This window comes from Budorcas taxicolor, chromosome 5 (genome assembly GCF_023091745.1).
Source record: "Budorcas taxicolor isolate Tak-1 chromosome 5, Takin1.1, whole genome shotgun sequence".
NCBI classification, from domain to species: Eukaryota; Metazoa; Chordata; class Mammalia; order Artiodactyla; family Bovidae; genus Budorcas; species Budorcas taxicolor.
Genome location: NC_068914.1, coordinates 85650655 through 85676920, shown reverse-complemented (window position 1 = coordinate 85676920; position 26266 = coordinate 85650655). Strand labels below are relative to the sequence as shown.

Sequence of the window (26266 nt, the reverse complement as noted above, 5' to 3'; positions counted from 1 at the left end):
CAGTTAATTTTGAATTTTAATGAAATTTATATGGAATCATAGAGACCATACACTTTTGTGTCTAGCTTCTTTCAATCATGTTTTTGAGATACATTCATCCTTTTTAATCTACTGATTTATCAATCCTTACCAGTCTCTCATTGATTATTTTCACTTTATACTAAGTCTTGAAATCAGTGAATTCTCCACCTTGTTCTTCAAGATGGTTTTGGCAATTTTAGGTCCTCTACTTTTCTGTAAAAATTTTAAAATCAATTATCCATTTCAATGAATTCAAATGAATGTAATTGGTGATGGTAGACATCTTAATCTTGATTTATATCACAAGGGAAAGCATTTAAGCTTTCCCTATCGAATATAAAGTTGGCTGCACATTTCTTCACAGATGTCCTTTACTGAATTCAAGAAGTCTCTTCCTTTCTAGTTTGTAGAAAACGTTTTATCATAAATAAATGTTATTCTGTCAAATGTTTTACTGCATATACTGAGATTGACCACTTAGGTTTTCTTCCTTTAAACAAGTCAACATGGAGACTTCTACAAATTACTTTTCATATGGTAAACAACCTGACTTTCCTGGGAAAACTGTCTCAGTCAGTTTATATAAAGGATTTATTATTCTTTTATTTATCATTGGGTTTGATTTTACTAATATTTTAAGTATACTTTCAATCAGTGTCTAGAATTTACTCTCCTTGTAGTAACTTAAGCCACTTACAGAACTAACAAGTTAGGAATTTGAACCACTGTTTTTCCAAATGAACTGGAATCTTCATTACAACCAAAGGTGCAGCCCATCCAGAAGTTCAATGTTACAGCAATAGGCAGCCCTTATGTATAATCTCTTAACATAAAATTTATTGGCACCTATTATAATATACTTTAATATTTAACATGTATGTATAACTATTGAGTATCCAATATGTGTCACTGTTGAATGTACTAAAAATAAAAAACTGGACAGCTGAGACATGACTAATCTCATTTAAAAAGTCCACAATATTAGTCATGCTGGCCTCAAAACCCAGCTGAGGAGTATTGCTTCTACTTCTATTTTCTTAAAACTTTTATTTAAGCTTGGAATATTTCTTTCTTAAATGTTTTATAGAATTCACCAGTGAAACCATATGGGCCTGGAGTTAGCTTTTCAGGTTACTAGTAATGATTCAACTTAATAAACATAGTAATACTCAGATTTTCCATTTTACCTTGTGTTGGTTTTTAGTAGAGTTGTGATTTTCAAGCAATACGCCCATCCCATCCTTACTGGCACAAAATCGTTCAAAGAGTTCCATCAACTATCTTTGTTATCAATAGAAATGATGTGTTTTTACTCCTGAAAATGGTAACTTGTACTTTACCTTTTTAAATCAGTCATAATCAGTATACCAATTTTATTAATAATTCCAAAGAACCAACATTGTTTATTTTTTCTATTGTTCACCTGCTCTGTACCTTGACTTCTACTATTTATTATTTAATCCTTTCTGTTTTATTCAGTTTTAATGTGCTTATATTTCTCTAGCTTAACATGAAACTTAGATCATTTGACTTCTCCACTTCTCTAATAAAATAACTCTAGTTATATATATTACGCTGTAAGCAGAGTGTCAGACTTTATTTTGGGGGGCTCCAAAATCACTGCAGATGGTGACTGCCGCCATGAAATTAAAAGATGCTTACTCCTTGGAGGAAAAATTATGACCAACCTAGATAGTATATTCAAAAGCAGAGACATTACTTTGCCGACTAAGGTCCGCCTAGTCAAGGCTATGGTTTTTCCTGTGGTCATGTATGGATGTGAGAGTTAGACTGTGAAGAAAGCTGAGTGCAGAAGAATTGATGCATTTGAACTGTGGTGTTGGAGAAGACTCTTGAGAGTCCCTTGGACTGCAAGGAGATCCAACCAGTCCATTCTGAAGGAGATCAACCCTGGGATTTCTTTGGAAGGAATGATGCTAAAGCTGAAGCTCCAGTACTTTGGACACCTCATGTGAAGAGTTGACTCATTGGAAAAGACTCTGATGCTGGGAGAGATTAGGGGCAGGAGGAGAAGGCACGATCCCAGAATGAGATGGCTGTATGGCATCACAGACTCGATGGACGTGAGTCTGAGTGAACTCCGGGAGATGGTGATGGACAGGGAGGCCTGGCGTGCTGCGATTCATGGGGTCGCAAAGAGTCGGACATGACTGAGCGACTGAACTGAACTGAACTGAAGCAGAGTTGAAACTGTATTCAACAAATTTTGATATATTTTATTTCCTTTGAACTCAAAATTATTTTCTCATTTTCCTTCTGATGTCTCCTGAGTTATTTAGAACATGTTGCTTTAATTTACAAATAGTTGAACCTTTTCTTGTTATTTTATTGATGTCTAATTTAATTCTGCAATACTTAGAGAACACACTTTAAAAGTCACTTTTAAAATTTATTAACTTTTATTTTCTGAACGTTGAGCTTTAAACAAACTAAGATCATGGCATCTGGTCCCATCACTTCATGGGAAATAGATGGGGAAACAGTGGAAACAGTGTCAGACTTTATTTTGGGGGGCTCCAAAATCACTGCAGATGGTGATTGCAACCATGAAATTAAAAGACGCTTACTCCTTGGAAGGAAAGTTATGACCAAACTAGATAGCATATTCAAAAACAGACATTACTTTGCCAACAAAGGTCTGTCTAGTCAAGGCTATGGTTTTTCCTGTGGTCATGTATGGATGTGAGAGTTGGACTGTGAAGAAAGCTGAGTGCCGAAGAATTGATGCTTTAAGCTGTGGTGTTGGAGAAGACTCTTGAGAGTCCCTTGGACTGCAAGGAGATCCAATCAGTCCATTCTAAAGGAGATCAGTTCTGGGTGTTCACTGGAAGGACTGCTGCTAAAGCTGAAACTCCAGTACTTTGGGCACCTCATGCAAAGAGTTGACTCATTAGAAAAGACTCTGATGCTGGGAGGGATTGGGGGCAGGAGGAGAAGGGGACGACCCAGGATGAGATGGCTGGATGGCATCACCGACTCAATGGATGTGAGTTTGAGTGAACTCTGGAGTTGGTGATGGACAGGGAGGCCTGGTGTGCTGCGATTCATGGGGTTGCAAAGAGTCAGACATGACTGAGCAACTGAACTGAACTGTACTTTTATTTTATGATTCAACATATGGTCAATTTCACAGAATGTCTGATATAAATTTGAAAAAGAATGTGTACATTGCAGCTGTCAGGTATGGCCATCTACAAATGTCAACTATGGTTAGGCAGTTAAGAGTGTTTTCTAGTTTTTTTATAAACTTAATTTTTGTCTAGTTGCCCTATCAGTTGCTAAAAGAGTTAAAAATTCTCCAAATATGAGCCTGAGTTTGTCTACTTCTTCCTTTAGTTCTATGATTTTAAAATTGTGTTTGTTGTTGTCATCAGTCAGTTGTGTCCGACTCTTCTGTGACCCCACGGGCCATAGCCCGCTAGACTCTTTTGTCCATGGGATTTCCCAGGCAAGAACACTGGAGTGGGTTGCCATTTCCTTCTCCAGGAGATCTTCCAGATCCAGGGATCAAACCCATGTCTCCTGCATTGGCAGGCGGATTCTTTACCACTGAGTCACTAGGGAAGCCCTTAAATGGTGATAAAATATACAAAATAAAATTTCCCATTTTAATCATATTTAAGTGTATAGATCTGTAGCATTGAGTACATTCACAATGTTGTACGATACGTTCTTTATCATTTTTAATTCTGATGAATTGACTCTTTTAGCATTATGCAATCTAAATAATCTCTGGTAATACCACATCTCAAAGTCTACTTGTGTGCTTATTACTATAGCCACACGAGCTTTCTTATACTTATAGTTTGCACAGTCTGTCTTTTGTCCTCCTTTCACTTTTAACCTGTCTATGCCATTTTATTTAAAGTGTATCTCTGTTGGACAACATAAACCTGTGTCATGCTTTTTATACAAAATGGTAATTTTTTACATTTAATGTAACTGTTGCTGTAATTGGATTTTAAGTTCACCATTTTGCTATCTGCTTTCTATTTATCCCATCAGCTATGTATTCTTTTCTTGCCTTTGTTCAGATTATACAAATATTTTAAATAATTTTATTTTAATGCTTATAATGACTCCTTAGCTATAAGTTTTTGTAATCTATTCCAGTGGTTCTTTTCAGGATGAAACATGCATCTTAATTTATCATTCTACCTAGAGATAATATTGTAACTCTTCACAAATGTGCATAATTCCATTTACTGGGCCCAATTATTTTGCTGTTGTCGCCATGTACTTTATAATTTACATACATTACAAATTGTACAATACATATAAACAATCATATCTTTCAAAGAATTTGAGAGATGAAAACAACAAAGTTTTTGGCCTCTTATGATAGCCACTATTCTATCTCCCTCCTATAGGGGAGTTTCACCTAATGTCATTTCCCTTCTCCGAAAAATTTCCTTAGCATTTCTTAAAATGCAGGAGGTCTAGTGTGAACAGACCTTCCTAATTTTAGATTATCTGAAAATGTTTTATAAGCATAATCTTGGGGTTTGTCTACCTTGACCATTTTTTTTTTCAATTCAAAGGGTCACACTTTCTGTTTATCTGCATATCTAACAATTTTTATTGTGTTTTGAAAATTGTGGATAAACTCTGAAGACTCCAGATCTTGTTCTCTTCTGAAGAATACTGACTTTTTTATTAGGTACCTTGTATCTGTGGAAGCTTGGTTTTACACTTGGTTAGTATAAATCTGCTTTCAGTTTTGGCTTGTTCTTAGGAGATATTCCTTAAGCAAACAACAAAGCTTTACACCTAAGGTATGGTGCTTCTAGGATTTCAATGGAAAACTCAAGGTGTTGGCCCTTCTAACCTGGTAGGTTTCAAATTCCAAATATGTCCTTCCTCCTATGGGCAGGAATTAAAATCTCTCTCATCTTTCACCATCTTTTAACTATTGTTTTCTGCAGGCTCCATGGAATCTCCCTTGTAATATTCATAGTTCAGGTATCTATAAAGTATTTGTAGCAAATTAATATTCATATTAATTTGAATATGATAATTAATCCCTGATGGCTCAGATGGTAAAAGCATCTGCCTACAATGCAGGAGACCTGGGTTAGATTCCTGGGTTGGGAAGATGCCCTGGAGAAGGAAATGGCAACCAGTGTTCTTGCCTAGAAAATTCCATGGACAGAGGAGCCTGGTAGGCTACAGTCCATGGGATCACAAAGAGTCGGACACGACTGAGCGACTTCACTTCACTTCACTTCAATATTCATATATGGAGGCTTCCTCCAATATGGGTCATTTTTTTCCTGGATTTTCCCCTCAAATTTCACGTGCTCTGGCCACCCCCAACTCTAGCCACTGATAAGACAAGACAATAAAACTACTGCTTTTTAGTTAAGTTCTCACTACCCAGTATCATGAATTGAGGGTTGGTAGCTCAAACAGTAAAGAATCTACCTGCAATAAGGAAGACCCGGGTTGCATCCCTCGGCTGGGAAGATCCCATGGAGAAAGAAATGGCAACCCACTCCAGTATTCTTGCCAGGAGAATCCCATGGACAGAGGAGCCTGGTAGGCTACAGTCCATGGGCTCACAAACAGTCAGACAGGACTGAGCGACTAACATTTTCACTCAGAGAAAAGGTCATAGGTGTATGCCTCACCATGAACTGTTCCCTACAAGGATCAAATGTCACTTCAGAACTCTCCAGTGCTTTAAATAGTTTTCTATTTTTTTTTAATTCTGTCTCTGACTTATAATGGTTATCTTCAGTGGAAGTTCAGTTCAGTTCAGTTCAGTCGCTCAGCTGTGTCCGATTCTATGTGACCCCATGAACAGCAGCACACCAGTCCTCCCTGTCCATCACCAAGTCCCAGAGTCCACCCAAACCCATGTCCATTGAGTTGGTGATGCCATCCAACCATCTCATCCTCTGTCGGCCCCTTCTCCTCCTGCCCTCAGTCTTTCCTGGAATCAGGGTCTTTTCAAATGAGTCAGCTCTTCACATCAGGTGGCCAAAGTATTGGAGTTTCAGCTTCAAAATCAGTCCTTCCAATGAACATCCAGGACTGATTTCCTTTAGGATGGACTGGTTGGATCTCCTTGCAGTCCAAGGGACTTTCAAGAGTCTTCTCCAGCACCACAGTTCAAAAGCATCAATTCTTCGGTGCTCACCTTTCTTTATAGTCCAACTCTCACATCCATACGTGACCACTGGAAGAACTATAGCCTTGACTAGTCGGACCTTTGTTGACAAAGTAATGTCTCTGCTTTTTAATATGCTGTCTAGATTGGTCATAACTTTCCTTGTTATGCAAATTAGTCTCACTAGCAAACTATATTAACTTTTTACCTGGAAATTTCAGATAGTTGAGCGTGATTTTTACTGCTAGCTTTATGCAAGATAGAGACTCAGTCTAAGATTTTGGGGGTAGACAACAGCAAACAAAACTTAAGAACATTGAAGACTTAGTATGTTCTTCACTATTAACTCATTTGATTCTCACAATAACATTGAACAATTGCTGAAGCATTTGCTAAATGAGGATGTTAGTGCTTAGATAAAGCAATCCATGTACTGTTAAAGCAAGTCTCAAGTCTATACTATGCTACCTTTATGATAAACAGTCACACATCTTCGGTCTGAATTCTGTCAATAATATAATTACAAATATCTTTAATATTAAGATATTCACTTCTAAACAGGCTGTTAACCAAATTCATCTATCTTTAAATGGCCAATGTTGTAAATTATAAGAGTTGTCTCTCCAAATATATGTGCTTAACAATATCATCCTCTTTTAAATATGATTCTGAAAATGATCTTATGGACATGGTTTTTAAATTATAAAATATTATGACGGAGAGAACCTCATAAATTTATTTCATCTAAAGTAATGCTGGTTTTTAAAAAATTATTTTCTAAGACTCATCAAAGTGAACTCAAACAATGCTACTGTTAAATACAGCACAATGGATTCAAGGTTCTATTCATACTTAGAAGTGGGAATGTGGGAAAACTAGCCTTCCCACTTCACTTTCAAATACCCAAATAGTAATCATGGGCCTCCCACTAGCCATTCTGAAATGCCCAAACACGATTGGCTCTTTCATACTACAGGGCCTTTAGAAATTAGATTTTACGCAGAGTTTCCTTCTCCCTCATTCTCTCTGGAACTCTTCTATTCATAAAAGACTCAGCTCACATATCATTCTACTGTTAAGGTATTCTTTCCCCTTGAGAGTTCCCATAACACTATGATTTACTTATCATGTCAATTTAAAGTCTCTCCTTCACTAGCATGTGAGGTGCTTGATTGATTAAGGGCAGGTACATTTCTGTTTTGTTTTGGGTATTTTTTTTAACTTTTTATTTTGTATTGGGTATGGCACCCCACTCCAGTACTCTTGCCTGGAAAACCCCATGGATGGAGGAGCCTGGTAGGCTGCAGTCCATGGGGTCGCTAAGAGTCGGACACGGCTGAGCGACTTCACTTTCACTTTTCACTTTCATGCATTGGAGAAGGAAATGGCAACCTACTCCAGTATTCTTGCCTAGAGAATCCCAGGGATGGGGGAGCCTGGTGGGCTGCCGTCTATGGGGTCGCACAGAGTCAGACACGACTGAAGCGACTTAGCAGCAGGAGCAGCAGGAGCAGCAACAATGTTGTGATAGTTTCAGGGGAACAGCAAAGGGACTCAGACGTACATACACACATATCCATTCTCTCCCCAAACCTCCTCCTATCCAGGCTGCCAAATAACACTGAGCAGAATTCTGTGTGCTATAAAATAGGTCCTTATTGGTTGTTCATTTTAAATATAGTATTGTGTTCATGACCATCCCAAACCCCCTAACTAGGACAGTTTCATTACTTCTTGCTCTTTCTATCTCTAGTGCCAAGTACAACAGAAGTATATAGTAGGTACCAAAAATTTTTTTGAATGACTGAATGATTTCCATACTAACCAATGTCTCCAAGAGTATCATGTCAATACCTCGCATCAATATTCTGGCAGTATTCAATAGGTTCCCTAAACCTATCCAAGAGCCAAGAGATCCATAAATTCTGGACATCACAGTTATCTTAGTCATTGACTCACATTATGCCATGATTTGCTTAAAAAGTATTAGCTTCCCTTTGCTTGTAAGGGGAGGCAACTTCCTCCAGGATTCTTGCTTGGAAAATTCCATGGACAGAAGAGCCTGGTGAGTCAGACACAACAGCACACACACAAACACAAAACCTCCAGCCCAGAATTCACAGACCTCTACAATCTGGCACCAATCTACTGTGTACATTATCACTTCAATTTAAAGCCTCCTGATGCTGCCTTCATCCGTCCTACATTCTGCCACCATTTTCACCTCAGTCCCCATAAAGTGAAGTCACTCAGTCGTGTCCAACTCTTTGTGACCCCATGGACTGTAGCCTACCAGGCTCCTCCATCCACAGGATTTTCCAGGCAAGAGTACTGGAGTGGGTTGCCATTTCCTTTTCTTCAGTCCCCGTGAATCCTACCAATTCTTCAAAGCTCAGCATAAGTATCACGTTGTCCATGAATCAGCCTTGTCATTCTCCAGAAAAAAAATCTTATATAGATGTAACTAGTCCCACGGACAGAGGAGCCTCGTAGGCTGCGGTCCATGGGGTCGCTAAGAGTCGGACACGACTGAGCGACTTCACTTTCACTTTTCACTTTCATGCATTGGAGAAGGAAATGGCAGCCCACTCCAGTGTTCTTGCCTGGGGAATCCCAGGGACGGGGGAGCCTGGTGGGCTGCCGTCTGTGGGGTCGCACAGAGTCAGACATGGCTGAAGTGACTAGCAGTAGCAGCAGCAGCAGCACTAATACTTTGTGCTTTTATTCATCGCCTTTATTACCTCAATTATCCTTCTACAGCTGAAAAAAGAAAAGGAAAATAAAAGAACATCATATGAATGATGAAACATACCAAAGTACCCAGCACACCTGGATACTTTGCAAACAGCTTTATATAGTCTACTGAGGTGAAATAAGATAACTGTAATATAAAAATAAATAAATTGGAGAAAAGTAAAAGCCAATATAAAGGAGAAGAATTTAGCCCTTCTTTAGGTATACCATTATTTTTAATATAAATCACATGATGATTTATGTATTTGTAAATAGAGGAACATTAATTTGAAAATCAGCTCTGTCCAATAGAGAAGAACAAAGAATGTTCTGGAATGCAGACAGGCATATTATTTTGAGGGAGGTAAAGTCTCAGAGGCTCAGAAACCACTTTTCTTTCTCTTATTTTTATGCTCAATACGAAATGCTTATGATTAATAATCTTGCTTTTCAGCTATCTGCAAAGGGTATCTAGTCCCCAAGGAAATTAATGAATTGGCACCTGGCTTTATAATCAATATCACTTTAGTTTGGTTAGGAGTCTATTCCCTGGAGCCCAGTCAATTTTACCTTAGTTCAATAAACACTTACTGAGAAATTATTATGTTCCAGGCCCTTTTCTAGACCGAAAAATGAGTACAAGGTCAATGATATTAAAAAGCTTCAAAGTGAAATAAATAAACAGAATAAGCAAATGGTTCAAAAGAGTACAATCAGTATAAAAGTGAAGCCACATACAAAGCATTATGAAAGGACAAAGGGACAAAAACAGATTCACATGATATAAAAAAAAAAAAGATTTAAAGGAGGAACAAGAATTGAACTGGTAAAGCAGGACAGGGTAGAAAGACTAATCAAGGCAAAGTGAGCAGAAGGAAAAAACAAACATGAAAAACAAGATGTGACTGGTGTATAGAGTTTATAGGCATAAACCTATATTGTATAAAGAAGGAGGGAAGGTGATGACAATAACCTAAAAAATCTAGGAAAACAGATATTGATTGGATAACAAAAAACACTACAAGCTGTGATGAATAGCCTAATTTCTTTCTGTAACAAATGGGGAATCTTTGAAGCAGTGGCAGGTCAAAATAAGTATTTTAGACCAATTCTGGTGGTGGCAAAGTTCACTTTCAGTTCAGTTCAGTTCAGTCACTCAGTCGTGTCCCACTCTTTGAGACCCCATGAATCGCAGCACGCCAGGCCTCCCTGTCCATCACCATCTCCCAAAGTTCACACAGACTCACGTCCATCGAGTCCGTGATGCCATCCAGCCATCTCATCCTCGGTCGTCCCCTTCTCCTCCTGCCCCCAATCTCTCCCAGCATCAGAGTCTTTTCCAATGAGTCAACTCTTTGCATGAGATGTCCAAAGTACTGGAGCTTCAGCTTTAGCATCATTCCTTCCAAAGAGATCCCAGGGTTGATCTCCTTCAAAATGGACTGGTTGGATCTCCGTGCAGTCCAAGGGACTTTCAAGAGTCTTCTCCAACACGACAGTTTAAACGCATCAATTCTTCGGTGCTCAGCCTTCTTCACAGTCCAACTCTCACAACCATACACGACCACAGGAAAAACCATAGCCTTGACTAGACGGACCTTAGTCAGCAAAGTAATGTCTCTGCTTTTGAATATGCTATCTAGGTTGGTCATAACTTTTCTTCCAAGGAGTAAGTGTCTTTTAATTTCATGGCTGCAGTCACCATCTGCAGTGATTTTGGAGCCCAAAAAAATAAAGTCTGACACTGTTTCCACTGTTTCCCCAACTATTTCCCATGAAGTGATGGGACCAGATGCCATGATCTTCGTTTCCTAAATGTTGAGCTTTAAGCCAATTTTTCACTCTCCTCTTTCACTTTCATCAAGAGGCTTTTTAGCTCCTCTTCACTTTCTGCCATAAGGGTGGTGTCCTCTGCATATCTGAGGTTATTGATATTTCTCCCGGCAATCTGGATTCCAGCTTCTGCTTCTTCCACTCCAGCGTTTCTCATGATGTACTCTGCATAGAAGTTAAATAAGCAGGGTGACAATATACAGTCTTGACGTACTCCTTTTCCTATTTGGAACCAGTCTGTTGTTCCATGTCCATTTCTAGCTGTTGCTTCCTGACCTGCATACAGGTTTCTCAAGAGGCACTTTTCTATATGTTTATAGAGTGCCAAACTTTAACTCAACAATTAAAATAGAAAGCCTTTCCTTGCTTGAGGGTAGTGACTAAATCTCACCATGCTCAATAAGCACAATTTAAAAGTATTAGCACAGAAAATGGCAAACAGTGATAAAACTTCCTATCACGGGTGTTAACTACCAAAATAACTCTGTCATCTTTATAAGATGGCATCTGGTCCCATCACTTCATGGGAAATAGATGGGGAAATAGTGGAAACAGTGTCAGACTTTATTTTGGGGGGCTCCAAAATCACTGCAGATGGTGACTGCAGCCATGAAATTAAAAGACACTTACTCCTTGGAAGAAAAGTTATGACCAACCTAAATAGCATATTCAAAAGCAGAGACATTACTTTGCTGCCTAAGGTCCGTCTAGTCAAGGCTATGGTTTTTCCTGTGGTCATGTATGGATGTGAGAGTTGGACTGTGAAGAAGGCTGAGCGCTGAAGAATTGATGCATTTGAACTGTGGTGTTGGAGAAGACTCTTGAATGTCCCTTGGACTGCACGGAGATCCAACCAGTCCATTTTGAAGGAGATCAACCCTGGGATCTCTTTGGAAGGAATGATGCTAAAGCTGAAGCTCCAGTACTTTGGACATCTCATGCAAAGAGTTGACTCATTGGAAAAGACTCTGATGCTGGGAGAGATTGGGGGCAGGAGGAGAAGGGGACGACCGAGGATGAGATGGCTGGATGGCATCACGGACTCGGACGTGAGTCTGTGTGAACTCTGGGAGATGGTGATAGACAGGGAGGCCTGGCGTGCTGCGATTCATGGGGTTGCAAAGAGTCAGTCACAACTGAGCAACTGAAATGAACTGAACTGAACTGATATCAGATACAAAAATAAAATCTTTCACAGAATTATCAGTCTTCAGGGAAACGCAAATCAAAGTCACAAGATGCCACTTCATAAACGCTGAGATGACTACCATGGAAAAAGAAAGATAATAAACATTTATTAGGATATGGAAAAACTGGAACTCTCACACACTGCATTATGGGAATGTGAAATAGAGTAGACACTGTGGAGGATAGTCTTCCAGTTCCTCCAAAGGTAAACATAGTTACCATATGACCTAGCAAGTCTACTCCTAGGTATACACTTGAGAAACTGAAAATATATCTCCATCCTGCAACCTGTACACAGATATTCATAGCAGCATTATTTTTAATAGCCGAAAAGTCGAAATCAATCACATGTCCATCAACAAATGAATGGCTACCTAATATGTGATCTATCCCATTGTTATTATTGTTTAGTCACAAAGTCCTGTCCAACCTTTTGAGATCCATGGACTATAGCCTGCCAGATTCCTCTGTCCATGGGATTTTCCAGGTGAATGGAATGGTTTACCAATTATATTTCAATAAATCTATTTTAAAAGACTGAATCTTTATTGATACTTTCAAAAACCTATTTCCCCTTTCCTCATGGAACCCAATGGTATTCTTCCCAGTATAGAATGTATGATGACACCACAGTGTTAGAAAAATATCGATCTTCTACTGCCGAATATTCTACTGGCTAGAAAAATATCAGTCTTCTACTGGTCGATCTTCTGCTGGCAATTCTAGACAAGTTCATCTTCCAACAGTTCAGCAGAAAGCAATTTACATCTAAATAATAAGAGAATAGAAGCACTGACCCATCAGGCAAGATAACGTGATTTAGCTTTTCAACAAAAACATCTTAAAAGTTTCTAAGTCAGTTTCAACTTCTGTGTATCTTAATTTGATTGTTATGTAAAAATGATCAGTAATCACATTTTAGCTAATAAATTCTCAGAAGCTGAATGAGGGAAAAGGTGGGTAGATATCAAGTGAAAAAAACAGGCTCTAATTTATGTCATCTAATAACCATGTCAAATGGTTTGCTTGGAAACAAACCGAGATCATTCTGTCATTTTCAAGACTGCACCCAAGTACAGCATTTCAGACACTTGTTGACTATGAGGGCGACTCCATTTCTTCTAAGGGATACCTGCCTACAGTAGTAGATATAATGGTCATCTGAATTAAACTGGCTCATTCCCATCCATTTTAGTTCACTGACTCCTAAGATGTTGATATCCACTTCTACCATCTTCTGCTTGACATGTTCAATTTACCTTGATCCACAGACTTAACATTCCAGGTTCCTATGGAATATTGTTCTTTACAGCATCAGACTGTACTTTCACCACCAGGAACATCCAGAGCTGAGCATCATTTCCATGTTGGTCCAAACACTTCATTTTTTATGGAGCTGTTACTGTTAATAATGGTCCTTCTCCAATTACATATTGGACACATTCTGACCTGGAGGGCTCGGCTTTTCATATTGTCGATGGAGTTCTTCAGGCAAAAATACCTAAACCAGTTGCCATTTCCTTCTTCAGCAGACCATATTTTGTCAGAACTCTTCCCTATGATCCGTCTGTTTTAGGCATCCATGCATGGCATGGATCATAGTTTTCCTGAGTTACACAAGCCTCTTGGCCATCATAAGACTGCAATCTCAAAAACAACAGAATAATCAAGGTTCGTTTCCAGGGCAAACCATGCAACATTACAGTAATTCAAGTCTATACCCCAAGCACTGATACTGATGAAGCTGAAGCTGACAAGTTGTATGATGATCTAAAACACCTTCTCAGTTCAGTTCAGTTCAGTCGCTCAGTCATGTCCGACTCTTTGCGACCCCATGAACTGTAGCACGCCAGATCTCCCTGTCCATCACCAACTCCCGGAGTTCACTCAGACTCACGTCCATCGAGTCTGTGATACCATCCAGCCATCTCATCCTCTGTTGTCCCCTTTTCCTCCTGCCCCCAATCCCTCCCAGCATCAGAGTCTTTTCCAATGAGTCAACTCTTCGCATGCGGTGGCCAAAGTACTGGAGTTTCAGCCTTAGCATCATTCCTTCCAAAGAAATCCCAGGACTGATCTCCTTCAAAATGGACTGGTTGGATCTCCTTGCAGTCCAAGGGACTCTCAAGAGTCTTCTCCAACACCACAGTTCAAAAGCATCAATTCTTTGGAGCTCAGCTTTCTTCACAGACCAACTCTCCCATCCATACATGACCACAGGAAAAACCATAGCCTTGACTAGATGGACCTTTGTTGGCAAAGTAATGTCTCTGCTTTTCAATATGTTATCTAGATTGGTCATAACTTTCCTTCCAAGGAGTAAGTGTCTTTTAATTTCATGGCTGCAGTCACCATCTGCAGTGATTTTGGAGCCCCCCCAAAATAAAGTCAGACATGGTTTCCACTGTTTCCCCAACTATTTCCCATGAAGTGATGGGACCAGATGCCATAATCTTCGTTTCCTGAATGTTGAGTTTTAAACCAACTTTTTCACTCTTCTCTTTCACTTTCATCAAGAGACTTTTTAGTTCCTCTTCATTTTCTGCAATAAGGGTGGTGTCATCTGCATATCTGAGGTTATTGATATTTCTCCCGGCAATCTTGATTCCAGCTTCTGCTTCTTCCAGCCCAGCATTTCTCATGATGTACTCTGCATATAAGTAAAATAAGCAGGGTGACAATATACAGCCCTGACGTACTCCTTTTCCTATTTGGAACCAGTCTGTTGTTCCATGTCCAGTTCTAGCTGTTGCTTCCTGACCTGCATATAGGTTTCTCAAGAGGCAGGTCAGGTGGTCTGGTATTCCCATCTCTTTCAGGATGTTGACAGTTTATTGTGATCCACATAGTCAACACCTTCTAGAACTAAGAAAAAGATGTCCTTTCCATCATAGGGGATTGGAATGCAAAAGTATGAAGTCAAGAGATACCCAAAATAATAAGCAACTTTTGCCATGGACTACAAATGTAGCAGTGAAAAGGACAAGAGAGCTTTGTCAAGAGAACACGTTGGTCACAATGAACAGCCTTTTCCAACAAACCAAGAGATGACTCTATACATGGATATCACCATGTATGTCCATGTGTAGAGTCTATACCAAATGGGACACTGCACATGGACTTTGATTTTGGACAGTCAATACCAAAATCAGATTGATTATGTTCTTTGCAAGCCCAAGATGGAAAAGCTCTATTCAAGACCTGGACCTGACTGTGCTTCAGATCATCAGCTCCTTACTGCAAAATTCAGGCTCAAGTTAAAGAAAATAGGGAAAACCACTAGGCCATTCAGGTATGACCTAAATCAAATTCCTTATGATTATACAGTAGAGGTGACAAATAGATTCAAGGGATTAGATCTGGGAGATAAATTTTGCAGAACTAGGAACAGAAGTTCGAAACACTGCACAGGAGGCAGTGAAAAAAGCCATCCCAAATAAAGAAAAAGAATTGCAAGAAGGCAAAGAGGATGTCTAAGGAGGCTATACATATAAGTTGAGGAACGAATATAAGCAAAAGGCAAGGGAGAAAGGGAAAGATATATCCAACTGAAGGTAGAGGTCTAGAGAATAGCAAAGAAAGATAAGAAGGCCTTTTTAATTGAACAATGGAAAAAAAAAAAAACAGAGGAAAACAAAAAAATTGGTAAGACTAGAGGTCTTTTCAAGAAAACTGAAGCTATCAAATGAACGTTTCATGTAGGATGGGCATGAGAAAGGACAGAAATGCTAATGACCTAACAGAAGCAGAAGAGATTAAGAAGAAGAAGCAAGAATTCACAGAAGAACTATACAAAAAAAGCTCTCAATGATCTGGATAACCACAATGGTGTGGTCACTCATCTAGAGCCAAACATCTTGGAGTATAAATTCAAGAGGTGTTAGGAAGCATTATTAAAAACAAAGCTAATGGAGGTGATAGAATTTCAGTTGAGCTATCTCAAATCCTAAAAGATGATGCTCTTAAACTGCTGCACTCAATAGGCCAACAAATTTGGGAAAACTCACCAATGGACACAGGACTGAAAGAGGCCAATTTTCATTCCAATTCCAAGAAGGGCAATGCCAAAGGATGTTCAAACTACTGAAAAACTGCACTCATTTCACATGCTATCAAGGTTATGTTCAAAATCCTTTAAGCTAGACTTCAACAGTATGTGAATGGAGAATTTCCAGATGTACAAGCTGGGTTTCAAAGAGGCAGAGGAACCAGAGATCAAATTGGCAACATTAGTTGGATGATGGAGAATGCAAGAGAGTTCCAGAAAAACATCTACTTCTGCTTCATTGAGTAAGCCAAAACCTTTCACCATATGCATCACAACAAACTAGAAAATTCTTAAAGAGACATAAGTACCAGACCACCTGATCTATCTCCTGAGAAACCTGGATGTGGATCAAGAAGTAACAGAACCAGACATGGAACAAAAGACTGGTCTGAAATTGGAAAAGGAGTATGACAAGGTTATATAGTCACCCTGCTTATTTAAGTTTTATGCAGAGCACATCATGTGCAATGCACTGGATTTCACTGGATTTGGCTGGATGAAATATGAGCTAGAATCAAGATTGCTGGGAGAAATATCAACAGCCTCAGATATGTAGATGATACCACTCTAATAGGAGAAAGTGAAGAGGAACTCAAGAGCCTCTTGATGAAGGTGAACAAGGAGAGTGAAAATGCTGGCTTGAAACTAAACATTAAAAAAATTTCACATCATGGCATCCAGTACCATCACTTCATGACAAATAGAATGAGAAAAAAGTGTAAGCAGTGGCAGATTTTCTTTTCTTGGGCTCCAAAACCACAGTGGACATTGACGGGAAGCTAGAAATTAAAAGACACTTGCTCCTTGGAAGGAAAGTTATGACAAGCCTAGACAGGTATTAAAAGGCAGATACATCACTTTACCAACAAAAGTCCAGGTAGTCACAGCTATAGTTTTTCCAGTAGTCCTGTATGGATGTGAGAGTTGGACCATAAAGAAGGCTGAGCGCTGAAGAATTGATGCTTTCAGAATGTGGTGCTGAAGAAGATTCTTGAGAGTCCTTGGACTGCAAGGAGACCAAACCAGTCAATCCTAAAGGAAATCAGTCCTGAATATTCACCAGAAGGACTAATGCTGAAGCTGAAGCTCCAATACTTTGGCCACCTGATGCAAAGAGTCAACTGATTAGAAAAGACCCAGATACTGGGAAAGATTGAGGCAGGAGGAGAAGGGGATGACAGAGGATGAGATGATTGGATGGCATCACCAATTCGATGGACATAAGTTTGAGCAAGCGCCGGGAATTGGTGAAGGACAGGGAAGCCTGGATTGCTGCAGTTCATGGGGTCGCAAAGAGTTGGACAGGACTGAGCAACTGAAATGAATTGAACTGATGCTGGTAACAACTTATCATCTCCCTCTTTCTGTTCTTCTACAGAGAAGAAAAGAAACAGGAATTTCTTGCTTCTTCAATATTCAGTAATCTTTCACTTTGTCAGAGATTCATTCCTTCAGAGGTAGAAAGCGGCTTCTCAGCATTGGCAGACAGAGTTAATGCTTTAAAGAAATGTGTCCTCTCTTTATTTGTTTCTGACAAACATAGGCCCTCACTGACTTCTGTGAGTTCCTTCACATAACTTTTAATAAAACTTCATCAGTCTAAGTCTTTAATGACTCCGATTTATTGTGCCGCTTACATATGTAAGTTTAATTCCCTATATCCACATAGCAGTAAACCATTTTTCTTCAGCTGTTACGAGTTAATTTCAATACTTTAAGCATGATGAAAATATGCACCAGATTCTTTCCTGTGGAATATTTTATCTCCAGCACCTATACAGAGTAGAGTGAAATTTTATTAAAAATTAAACCACTGGAAGAGTTACATGAATCTGTTTTTTTGAATACCATGAAGTATATCAAATATCAAGCCCATAATATCTTAAGTTTTAACATGAGATTGTTTGTTTTACAACAAAAGACTGAATTCTCTTTCAGATCAGAATGTAGCTTCCTAAATCCAAAAAGGACATTAGTTATATCTGCAGTTCATAAATAGGTTGTCAATCACTGGTAAAATTCAAAAACTGCATGCATATTTATTGTTACATTCATTTTAAACAAACATTGCAAAATACCATACACAGTGTGAGAAATGTCACCTAAATGCTAAAAAATCCTGTAAATATCAATTCTTAATGATAGGTTCCTTATCTATTATTAAAATAAATATCACCTTCTGGTCCACTTAATTTTGCTGAATACCATCACATATGAGTTAGCTGTAATGATTCAAAATACCTAGTTATGGGTTTTTTTCCCATCATTTCTCAATTTTTCTGCTATCCCCTAAAGTCATAATTTATTTGAAAATTAAATGTAACAATGATTACAGACCTCCATCCATCTTTCTGAAGATAACTGAAGGCTCCATCAACAACACTTGCAAAGAACTGCCCTCCTGTGATGAAGAGTGTATTAATGGTGACTAATCGACCTCTTAAATTGGGGGGTGAGACCTCAGCAATGTACACTGGCACCGTCATAGAAGCAATGCCTGTAAAGAAAGAATGAAAAGTAAACATCAGACATCATTCAAGATTTCTGCTGTCATAGATGTTAAGACAGACTGAGACATATACACACACATGTATGGGGGCTTAGTTTTCTATTTTAAACAAAGGTTTACCACATATTTAAAGATTTTGTTTATAACTAGTAACTACTGAATATAAGTAAAGACATGTTAAATACCAATCTATAAATATCATTTTTTATATTATCACTTGAAAGTCCACAAATGAAAGTAATCCTAGAGATCTCAGATAACTTTAGAAAGCATGTTTAAGTATCCTTTAAAACTTTATGAAGACTAAAAATAGGAAAATGCTCTCTAGATAGAATATAATCATTGAAATATCGTTAGTCCATATGGAAATGTAATCAGGCAATGGTGAGAATAAAAAATTATCCCCAAATACACATTAACTATTCAAAGTTATAGAAACAACAAAACTCTTAATTTCTTTCCTAATTAGATGTCCATACATTAGATCACTTTACTCAATTGGCTAGATGTACATTTCAGAAAGAGCTTGCAATGGATAATAATTTGGGAATTTACAGTCTTCAAAAATAGATGATCTTAACCATAAAATAGATGATTTGGGGAAAACACGTATTTGGTTATATTTGCTTTAAAGTTTTTTCTATATAAAATTAATACAGTATAATCTATGGCAGCAATTCTCAAACTGCACTAGAATCACTAGTGTGGCTTTCTTTAAAAAAAAAAAAGGATACATTCACCTCAGCCACCCTAAGCCTATTCAGTAGAAAACTACAGAGGTGGGAGATGAGCCTGTCTTTTAAAAATCCTCCAGGTGACCCTGATGTTTTAAACACCACGTGTTTAAAAACTACAGTACTATGGCATACAACTTTAAAACAATCTCAAATTATCTCTTAAAATAAAATCTTGGTCCTGCTGGCCATAGCTAGTTCGCTTCCCAGGGGCACTTCCAGATACGTCTGGTTATTTAACCAAAATCTAACATCGAATCAATACTCACCAAAAGCATAGTGAAAGCAATTAAGCAGGATTATCTCACATAATTTAATCTCTTTATACTGTAGACAATATAAATCAACGACCAGATGACACCATAATATCAATGGGTTGCGGAATAGACCCATGTAGAATTGTTTTTAGTGAATTGAGCTTTGTAATGCCAAAAAATAGCCTGCTGCAGTTGAAAGCAGCAGCACTAAGAAACCTGCTGCGGTGCTTTTGGGACAAAGACGACTATCGGGCTACAGCCCATGACATGGCAAAAAGCTGGACATGCCTAAGTGACTGCGCACACACACATGCTTTCTGTACAAGGGCTGAAAAGGTGCTATTTACCACCTTCTGACAACAGGAGGAATTTCTCTCTAGTTTCAGTAGTTGCAACAGTTATGCTTCTCAATAAGTGATTTGTATTTCCTTATGGGCATTATAAATCACATAGCCATCTTTTATCTCCTGTATTATGTAGGAAGTCAGTGAGGCTCACTTCACCAAGTGTTTTGGACTTCATGGTTATTTATTTGGTGAGTTAAATTCCTTTCTGACACCACAATCATCTCCAATCTTATCTATTTTAAATATGTTTTGCTATATGTTTATTTGCTTCGTTCAAAGGCAGCATAAATAAGCATATCAACAAGACTTAAATAGTACATATATCTACTTCTAGAATTTAGTCACTGTATTGTTGAAAACTACTGGTAAATATTTATTGAATTTGCACACAAGTCAGAACATTAAGTCTCAGAACTACGTACTCTGTAGTTTCAACCAATGTTATTTGCTTCTGGAGTATTTGTTAATATACGGCTACAGTGAAAAGAATCATACTATTTTATGAGTTCCACAAAATAATAAGTATATAATAGCAGACAAAGTAAGAATAGCTATTATAATTAAATCATCACCTAAACTGCTGAAAGTTTCCATCTGACTGCTAATCAATTTAATAGCACAGACTACTCTAAATTGGCTTTCATCTAACTTAGGCAACATTTGAGAGAGAAGAGCATGAGCCTAAAAAATGTGGAACCACATGAGGTTTTCTCAGGGATAAATGGAGTATAAAGCACAATATGTACAGAGATGAGAGGCAGACAAAGCCCAAATCATGGAAGAAGTATCCTTTAATCAACAAGTGTACAATGAATACTCGATCTGAGCTGCATACTGTGGTTAGCACAGTGGAAGAAGTGCTACAGGAGAGAGACATGCCTTCTGACTTCATGCTAAGGCTTACTGGGCAAATGTGTTAGAACAAGTAAATAGATGTCAAGTGCAATGGGTCTCATCACAGGAAAAACATGGGGAACAAGTGTGTGTGTTTGTGCTCAGTCATGTCCAACCCTTTGCAACCATGGACTTTTGCAAGCTGGGCTCCTCTGTCCATGGAATTTTCCAGGCAAGAATACTGGAATAGGTTGCCATTTTCTATTCCAGAAGCTCCTCCAGATCCAGAGATCAAACCTGAGTGGAACCAGAATCTATAGCAAAGGGACTGGGCCCTGCCTGAGAAGTCAGAGAAATCTTGGATGAGGAGGTTGGTGAGTGGGGTAGAGGGTGAGGAGGGTGAAAGATACTTTAGACATCCAGACCCAGCTTAGACAAAGGCTTTGAGGCAGGAAGAGATGCATCCTGTTAATAAGCGGACTACTTTTAGAGACATAAGCAGAAACCAGCCAGAGTATACAGGATCTTAGAGGCCGTATTGTTATTTAGTCTTTTGCAACCCCATGGACTGTAGTCCGCCAGGCTCCTCTGTCAATGGGAGTTCCCAGGCAAGAATACTGGAGAGGTTTGCCATCTCTTTCCCCAGGGGATCTTCCCAACCCAGAAATCAAACGCGAATCTCCTGCATTACCGGTGGCTTCTTTACCACTGAGCCACCTAGGAAGCAGAGACCATATTAAAGGCTTGGTACTCAAAAGCCTTTGAACAGTGTAATGGAGGAAAAGGCGTAACTGAATGCATGCTTTAAAATGATCTTTCTGGTTGGAATGTGGAAAACAGATTGCAGGGAAACAAGGAGTTCAGTGGCGGAAGTAGAGATTGGGTAAAATGGAGATTCTAGAAGGATATATTCAGTATCTAGGATGAAGGGAATGTGAATGGAACTGTGAAGGATGAGGAGAGGAAGAACTTGAGAACGATGTTCAGATGTTCAAAATAAGCAACTAAGAGCATGATGGACACTTAATATGAAGATAAGGGTATTAGAGGAGAAGCAAATTTGTATGGACGATAAGGTCAAGTTTTAGACAGGCTGAATCAGAGGTGTTCTGTGAAATAGACAAGTAAAGAACAAGTAAAACATTCTATAAGTGCTGAAAATACAGGTTATTTACATGTAAATGTTCCCAGCCTCCTCTTTTTGCTTACTCAAATAAGAGTCTTTGCCAAACTAACTAACCTTTCCTTCCTCTCTCATCTTCAAGGGAGAATTTGGTCTTTGCCAGCCTAGTTCTTGGGCTGTTATCATGGCAGGCAAAAAGGGATAGAGAAGAAAACATGGGCCAAACATGGTTTGTGAGAAGATCAAATGCGAAAAAGTCTGCAAGGAGCTGTGAGTCTCAGGGTCAGTATGGAAAACTGGGAGCACATAACACAGGGACTAATTGAGGTTTGACTGGAGGTAGAGATGGGGGTGGATAAAAGATTTTTTGAAATATTGAATTATACCCTCCATGCTACTTTATTCTTGGAGACTTGAGTAAAAAGTAGTATTACTATTTAATTACTTTTAGTTGCTGGACAGTATTTCTTTAAATGCAATGTCAAACTGAGACTGGGCCCAGTAGAGTTTGAGAGCTGCACAAATACTTGGAACTCAAAAGATGGTTCTGTATGAAAGGTACATATAACTGAAACCATGGGAATCTAAGAGATTTCCTAAAAATGGAACACAAGAAGAATGCCTAGAACTGAGTCCTGAAAAATTCCAATATTTAGAAAAAAAGAAAGTGACCAGCAAGCAATTACCTTACCCTTGAATACTATGTTACTTTCTGCAATCTTTTTATGTTACCATTCTGCATTCCATGTAAGGTCATCCTTTAAAATGTAGGTGGGACAGGTATCATTCACTACTCCCTTAGGAAAGATAAAGAATCCCAGCCTCAGAGACAATAAGAGGTATTCAGAAAGTCGCATAGCCAAGTTAATGTCAAAGTGGATCTCACAGACTCAGGTCCCCTAGTCTTTGTAATGTGTCACTGGAAGACTGACTGCTGTGTCTCTGTTTCAAATATGACCCTTTGGAAATAGGTCAGGAACATTTTATTTTTGGCCCTACTACTTTAGCATTACTTTGCCAACAAAGGTCCGTCTTGTCAAGGCAATGGTTTTTCCAGTAGTCCTGTATGGATGTGAGAGTTGGACTATAAAGAAAGCTGAGCGCCAAGGAATTGATGCTTTTGAACTGTGGTCTTTAGAGTCCCTTGGACTGCAAGGAGATCCAACTAGTCCATCCTAAAGGAAATCAGTCCTGAATATTCATTGGAAGGACTGATGTTGAAGCTGAAACTCCAATACTTTGGCCACCTGATGCGAAGAGCTGACTCATTAGAAAAGACCCTGATGCCAGGAAAGATTGAGGGCAGGAGGAGAAGGGGCCGACAGAGGATGAGATGGTTAGATGGCATCACTGACTCAATGGACATGAGTTTGGGTAAACTCCAGGAGCTGGTGATGGACAGGGAAGCCTGGCGTGCTGAGGTCCATGGGGTCGCAAAGAGTCGGACATGAATGAGTGACTGAACTGAACTGAACTGATCTTAGCAGGCACACATGAACTTCAAGGGGCAGGAGGGCCTAATCTCTTCTCTGCTCCTATTACCTGCTATGTGACTTACTGCCAGCAGGTGTCGTGTTAAGTAACAAAAATGAGAACGGAATGTGAATAACTATATAATTTCAAGCTCAGTTCAGTTCAGTCGCTCAGTCGTGTTCGACTCTTTCAAGCTAGACAAGTTTAAAGTCTCCTTTTACAAAACTGCTTAATGAAGATGGAGAACTATAAAAGCACGTCAATAATCAGGAAGAGTAGTAGACTTCAGGTTCACTATACTCACAACTCTCCAATATATGTATGTTAAGCATGGGCCCTGTTAATTCACTTTGCCGTTAATAACACAACACACATGGAGATGTGCTCAGTCATGTCTGACTCTGTGATCCCAAGAACTGTAGCCCATTAGGTTCCTCTATCCACAGAATTTCCCAGGCAAGAATACTGGAGTGGGTTGCCATTTTCTTCTCCAGGGGATCCTCCCAACTGAGAGAGCAAACTCACATCTCTTGCACCTCCTGCACTGGCAGAAAGATTCTTTACCACTATGTTCTTATGAAGGACAGTCTAAGTGCTTCATGCATGCATTAGTCGCTCAGTTGTGTTCAGCTCTTTGCGACTTGTCCATGGGATTCTCCAGGCAAGAATACTGGAGTGGACTGCTGTTCCCTTCTCCAAAGTGCTTCATAAACAGATGTAATTAATAATATTTAAAGTTTAGAAATATTCTAGAAAGAGCTTTTGATTTCTTCCCTATTTCAAAATAAATCTCTCATAAAGAAAAGACAAATTATTTATTATACACATTAAACAGACTTCCCAGGTGCCGCTAGTGGTAAAGAACCAGCCTGCCAGTGCCGAAGACATAAGAAACCCTGGTTTGATCCCTGGGTCAGGAGGATCCCCTGGAGGAGGAAATGGCAACCCACTCCAGTATTCTTGACTGGAGAATCCCATGGACAGAGGAGCCTGGTGATTTATGGTCCTTAGATTTGCAAAGAGTCAGAGACAACTGAAGTGACTGAGCACAGAAAGTCATGAGTTAAAACTAACATATAGAGTATAGTAGTACAAAGTGTTATTAATAGCTTACTAGAGTAAATACAACCACAAAAACCTGTGTTGGTATTATTTTCGAATTTTTTTTCTTTTTATTATTATTATTTTTTCTTTACTTTACAATATTGTATTGGTTTTGCCACACATCAACATGAGTCTGCATGAGTGTACACGTGTTCCTAATCCCGAACCCCCCTCCCACCTCCTCGCCCCCCTACACCATCCCTCCGGGTCATCCCAGTGCACCAGCCCCAAGCATCCTGCATCGAACCTAGACTGGCAATTCATTTCTTATATGATATTATACATGTTTCAATGCCATTCTCCCAAATCATCCCACCCTCTCCCTCTCCCACAGAGTCCAAAAGACTGTTCTATACATCTGTGTCTCTTTTGCTGTCTCACATACAGGGTTATCATTACCATGTTTCTAAATTCCATATATATGTGTTAGTATACTGTATTGGTGTTTTTCTTTCTGGCTTACTTCACTCTGTATAATAGGCTCCAGTTTCATCCACCTCATTAGAACTGATTCAAATGTATTCTTTTTAATGGCTGAGTAACGCTCCATTGTGTATATGTACCACAGCTTTCTTATCCATTCCTCTGCTGATGGACATCTAGGTTGCTTCCATGTCCCAACTATTATAAACAGTGCTGTGATGAACATTTTCAAATATTTTTGAAAGTTTTATCCCTTACAAAATTAAAAAGTCTACATCGAAGAAAACTTATTATCATGTTTAGCTTGAGGAGTCTCACCAGAAAACTGCACCTTAGCCACTGCAGTACAACCCAATTCACACATTCTAATACCGCCAAGCTGATTCACCATAAATGGCACAAAATGCTCTTGAGCTCAAAAGTTGGCTTTCAAACACTGCTGGAAGTCCTTTTAAAGCCTTGAGTCAGAAGTATAAATAATCTCATAACCAAACAGAATCAGAAAATTCTGTTGCAATGGGTAAATACCCAAGAATCACAACAGCCTCTCCGCACAATAAGCCAAGCAGCAACTAATTAGCTTCCTAGAAGCACATGAAGCTAACGTTTAATAATAATGCTTGAACATGAATGATTATGACGTCCTAATTTCATTTTGTAAATTATTGCTCTATGACCTCTAAAGAAATTTTAATAGCAAAAATTTGTCCAAACAAATGTTATCTTTCACTGTAACTGTCTCAGTTTTGCTGTCCTGCCCAGGGCTGGTATGTCTGTATTCTTCTAAATATCGAGTATCTACATGTACCAGGTTATTAACACGTTAGAATTTAGTTTTAGTTTTTGTTTCTTTCCTGAATAATAAGACATGTGATACCTTGATTTTGGACTTCTGACCTCCAGAGCAGTGAGATAAAAAATCCTATTAAGTTAAAAAAAAAAAAAACTTTGCTGGGCAGCTTCAAAATGCAATAAGCCCCAAAGTGATGAAAATATATACAACACATTGTGCTTAAAATGGAAGAGCCGGGTAATGAGAAAGATTCTATCTATAAGGATAACTAGCAGAGTTTATGTTCTACAGCATTAAAAAGCTCCTAAGAAAGCATTACAAACATATCACTATTATTTCAACTCAGTGAAGTCTCTCACAGACTAAATGGCCTCTTCCTTTACACTGCTTGAGAACATTCTATTGATCTGCTCATGTCCTTTTTAACTGGTAACAGTTCAGTAGAACCTGTATCACATTACTTCTCAAAGCAGGACTACCAGCCCTTTAATGAAATGTTCATATCTCATGTTGTCTATGTGTTAAGCACAGACCTGGGCTTATGGTAATTCCTTAGTACTATGGGATGAATACACAAAACCATATCCTTTTAACCTTGTGTTAATAGACGCTATTCACTAGGGAAAATTTGAAAAGTACATACAAGAAGTAAGGTAATTAAAAGCCCTCTCTAATCATACCACCCATATATAACCATTATTAAAATTTGGCTA

At 38.8% G+C, this 26266-nt stretch overlaps 1 protein-coding gene across 1 annotated transcript in view; it reads right to left on the bottom strand.

Annotated features, from left to right (window-relative positions):
• Nucleotides 1–26266, bottom strand: part of SLC2A13 (solute carrier family 2 member 13) — a 521832-nt gene that overhangs the window by 400003 nt on the left and 95563 nt on the right. The window contains exon 2 of the mRNA XM_052640217.1: nucleotides 18294–18453. Within this exon, the coding sequence (XP_052496177.1) occupies nucleotides 18294–18453 (160 nt within the window). The remainder of the gene's footprint in view (nucleotides 1–18293; nucleotides 18454–26266) is intronic.